This window comes from Myotis davidii, unplaced genomic scaffold (assembly GCF_000327345.1).
Source record: "Myotis davidii unplaced genomic scaffold, ASM32734v1 scaffold362, whole genome shotgun sequence".
Taxonomy (NCBI): domain Eukaryota; kingdom Metazoa; phylum Chordata; class Mammalia; order Chiroptera; family Vespertilionidae; genus Myotis; species Myotis davidii.
Window position 1 is genome coordinate 3,333,479 of NW_006297152.1, and position 3,553 is coordinate 3,337,031.

Genomic DNA, 3,553 nt, shown 5'->3' on the forward strand with positions numbered 1-3,553 from the left:
ATGGGAATGTTTCCTTCCTTAGAATATTTACTCTAATTCTTAGCCACTACCAACTCTGGCCCATTTCAGGCTCTGTCACTTTCCCTTGCCAGTCCCACCTTTCCAGCTCTGCTCCAAATCAAGTCAATATTGTTAGTTTCTGAACCTCTGTCCCACCCCCCAAAAAGCATTAAGACAAATACAGTCATTCCTTGTGATCATAAACACTCTTATAGTATACCGAAAGCATCCTGTGCTGGAACATAGAGGCCCCAAACTGGGAACATCACCAGGACTGTTGGGACAGGAAAATATAAAAGGGGGGCTAGGAGCAAAGCCCAAAGGAGCGTTTATTGCTGGTAGTAACACATACTGAGACTACAGACTGAAAGGCTAGAAATCAAGCAACTGCAATTACTTCTGGTCAGTCATGATCACAGTAATTAAGTTCTATGAAAGAATGATCGATTATAAAAGCAAACTTTTAGAATGCTTTGATGAATATGAAGAGGAAAGCCTGGTTGGTGTAGCTCAGTGGTTGAGTGTTGACCTATGAATCAGGCGGTCACAGTTTGATTCCTGATTAGGGCAGCTGCCCAGGTTTGATCCCCAATAGGAGGCAGCCAATCAATGATTCTCTCATCATTGATGTTTCTATCTCTCCCTCTCCCTTCCTCTCTGAAAGCAATAGAAATATATTTAAAACGACAACAAAATAATGCTAAATTTAAACCTCTTATCCTAAAGACAAATTGAAAAAAAACACTGCAGATAGTGGACTACTAAAGGAAAAACACCTGTATATTTACTTTGACAAGTGCTTTATACTTATACTAGAGGCCTGGGGCATAAAATTCATGCATAGATAGGGTCCCTAGGCCTGGCCAGCAATCAGGGTCAATCGGGGCCTTCCTTCATTCCACGCCGCCCCCCTGGAGGTCAGCACATGTCATAGCGAGTGATCAAACTCCCAGTCTCCCAGTGGAACTCCCAAGGGGACACTTTGCATATTAGCCTTTTATATATATGGATAAAATGTGAAATTCACGTTGATTTTGTAAAAATCAAAATATAAACTAAATGAGAGAACACCTTCAGTGCTAGTCAGCCTCCAGAATGGTCTCTCACATAATAAGTAGGGCTGATCTGTGTTTCCAGTAAGATATTGACAAATGGCAGTATGTGGCTAGGTCACCTAAGACATTGTGGCTTCTGCCTTTCTCTGTCCTGAACTGTTCATTCTAGAGAAAACCAGCCACCAGGTCATGAGCACATTCAAGGAGTCCATGGAGATGCCCACCTCTTCCCAAAAAAACCACCAAGTGCCAGGAATGTGAGTGAGCCACCTTGGGAGCTGATCCTGAAGCCCAAATCAAGCCTTTACCTGGCAACATCCTTGCCAGGTATCTTCATATCCTCATGAGAAACCCCAGAGCTAGACACCCAAAAAGCCATCTGTGAATTTCCGACCTACTGAAACCGAGGTGTAAAAAAAATGTTTATCATTTTAAGCCACTCAACTTTGGGAGATTAGTAATACACTCACTTAATATAATTCTTCAAACTCGGAAGATTCCTTTTTAGGATGTCTCAAGATCAGCAACTGTGCTTACAAATTCTTTTTTTTTTTTTTGTATGCATGCATTTAAGCATAACCAGTGGACACAGGCACAAGGAGGGGGTGAGGGCATGTGGGGGGTGGGGAGGGTGGCCGGGGAGAGGTCAATGGGGGAAAAAGGAAATATATGTAATACTTTAAACAATAAAGAATTAAAGAAAAACAAATCTTGCTAAAACTCCCATAGAATGTACACACTAAAACCTAACCCTTGTCATCTTCTGTTTTCCAGCTGGTATGAAATGATTAGAGTGCCAGCGATTCTCAACCTGGGGGTCGCGACCCCTTTGGCGGTCCAACGACCCTTTCACAGGGGTCACCTAAGACCATCCTGCACATCAGATATTTACATGACGATTCATCACAGAAGCAACATGACAGTTATGAAGTAGCAACGAAAATAATTTTATGGTTGGGTCACAACATGAGGAATTGTATTTAAAGGGCCAGAAGGTTGAGAACCAACCGCTGGAATCATGATTTAGGGTCGACGGACACACCGAATCAAGCTTTCCACTCGCCCTCCAGTCTTGCAACGATTCTTGGATAATGGACAAATAGAGTGAGCCACACCTCGTAAGTTTTCATGTGTCCTTACCCCGTTTATTTTTTTAATTGTCTTGCACCTGAGACTCAAAGCAGCTGCCCTCTCCTGTGGCCTGTAACGCTCCAGCCCGTCCCGGACGGAAGGGCCGAAAAACTTGTTTTTCCCCCGTGCCTGCCCCGCGGGCTCTCAGCGCGGGCGGCTCAGGCTCCTGCAGGCCCCGCGTCCCAGGAAGACAAGTACCAAGTGGGGGAGGGGGCTCACTGGGATGTGCCCCAGGGAACCCGCATGGCACCCATCAACTGCCCGAAGCTCAACACACTCAGAGTTCTGGTTATTAAAAGCCTAGATACCAGCGTGAGGGGGGAGGGGGCGGGTGGCCCTAAGTCACCGGACGCTTACAACCCCGGCGCAGCGCGGAAGAAACCGGGAATACGCAGGTTACAGCAAACGTAGAAACAAAACAAGAGTGATCCGGTCCCGGGTCGGGTGAGGGTGCGAAATGCGGAGCGGACACCAACTTGAAGCGGCCGGGCTGACAGGCGAACTCGCCAGCGGCTCCTAAACCGCGGGGACTAGAACCTACGCGGAGCCAAGGGCAGCCCCAGAGGCAGGGCCGGGCCAGAACCACACCCTTCACAGAGCCCGCTGGACCCCGGGTCCGCCCACCTATCGCCCGCCCCATCTTACATTCAGAGTGGTCCCCGGAACCCTCAGGACGGCCGGCTGCCGCCAAGGTCCCGCACTAACCGGAGAAGCCTGCCCAGCAGAACGTCAACGAATCCCCCCCACCTTACCAGCGCCGGCGGCGGTGGCGACTCCACAGGCCCCGCCAGGGGAAAGAGACCCCTGAACCCGAGGCCCGCCGGGAAATGTAGTTCTGCACTCGGCTCCAGATTACTACTCGGGAGCATTCACTCTCTCCTAGGACTTGGAACGCCAAGTTCCCCCCATCGGAGCGGTGCACGCTGGGTATTGTAGTCTTGGCTCGGTTGGGTGGTTGACGGCTGGAACCGGTACGCACCGTGGAAACAGAACTCTCTGACCTCATTGGTCGCCGTCCCCAGGTCGCTTCTGCGCAGTGAGTGGTGGCGTCGTAACGCCTCGGGGAGAGGGAAGCGGATAGAACCGTGAATCGCTGCCTCTGGCTTTTAATTCTTCTGCTGACAGGCGCTGCTCACTGGTTCTTCCTCTTTTGTCTATTGCACGCAGCCCGCCCTCCCCACTAGCTTTCCCACTCCTCGGATCCAGCCCTCGGGGCATTCCAGCCGGTTTTCTGACCCCGCCGTGAGCTCACTCCTGCTCCCCGCGCGGGTCTGGCACGGAGGCGGTAACTATGGAGAATATGGCGGAGGAGGAGGAGGAGGTGGCTCCAGCCCAGGTCTCGACCTCGGCCCCGGACTCGGCTCGGG

The 3,553-nt window shown here is 50.4% G+C and overlaps 1 protein-coding gene across 1 annotated transcript in view; it reads right to left on the bottom strand.

Annotated features, from left to right (window-relative positions):
- SWT1 (SWT1, RNA endoribonuclease homolog) overlaps positions 1–3,547 on the bottom strand; it is a 57,973-nt gene extending 54,426 nt beyond the window's left edge. The window contains exon 1 of the mRNA XM_015569927.1: positions 2,862–3,547. Coding sequence (XP_015425413.1) covers positions 2,862–3,055 — 194 coding nt within the window. The 5' untranslated portion in view covers positions 3,056–3,547. The remainder of the gene's footprint in view (positions 1–2,861) is intronic.
- Between the last annotated feature and the right edge of the window lie 6 nt (positions 3,548–3,553).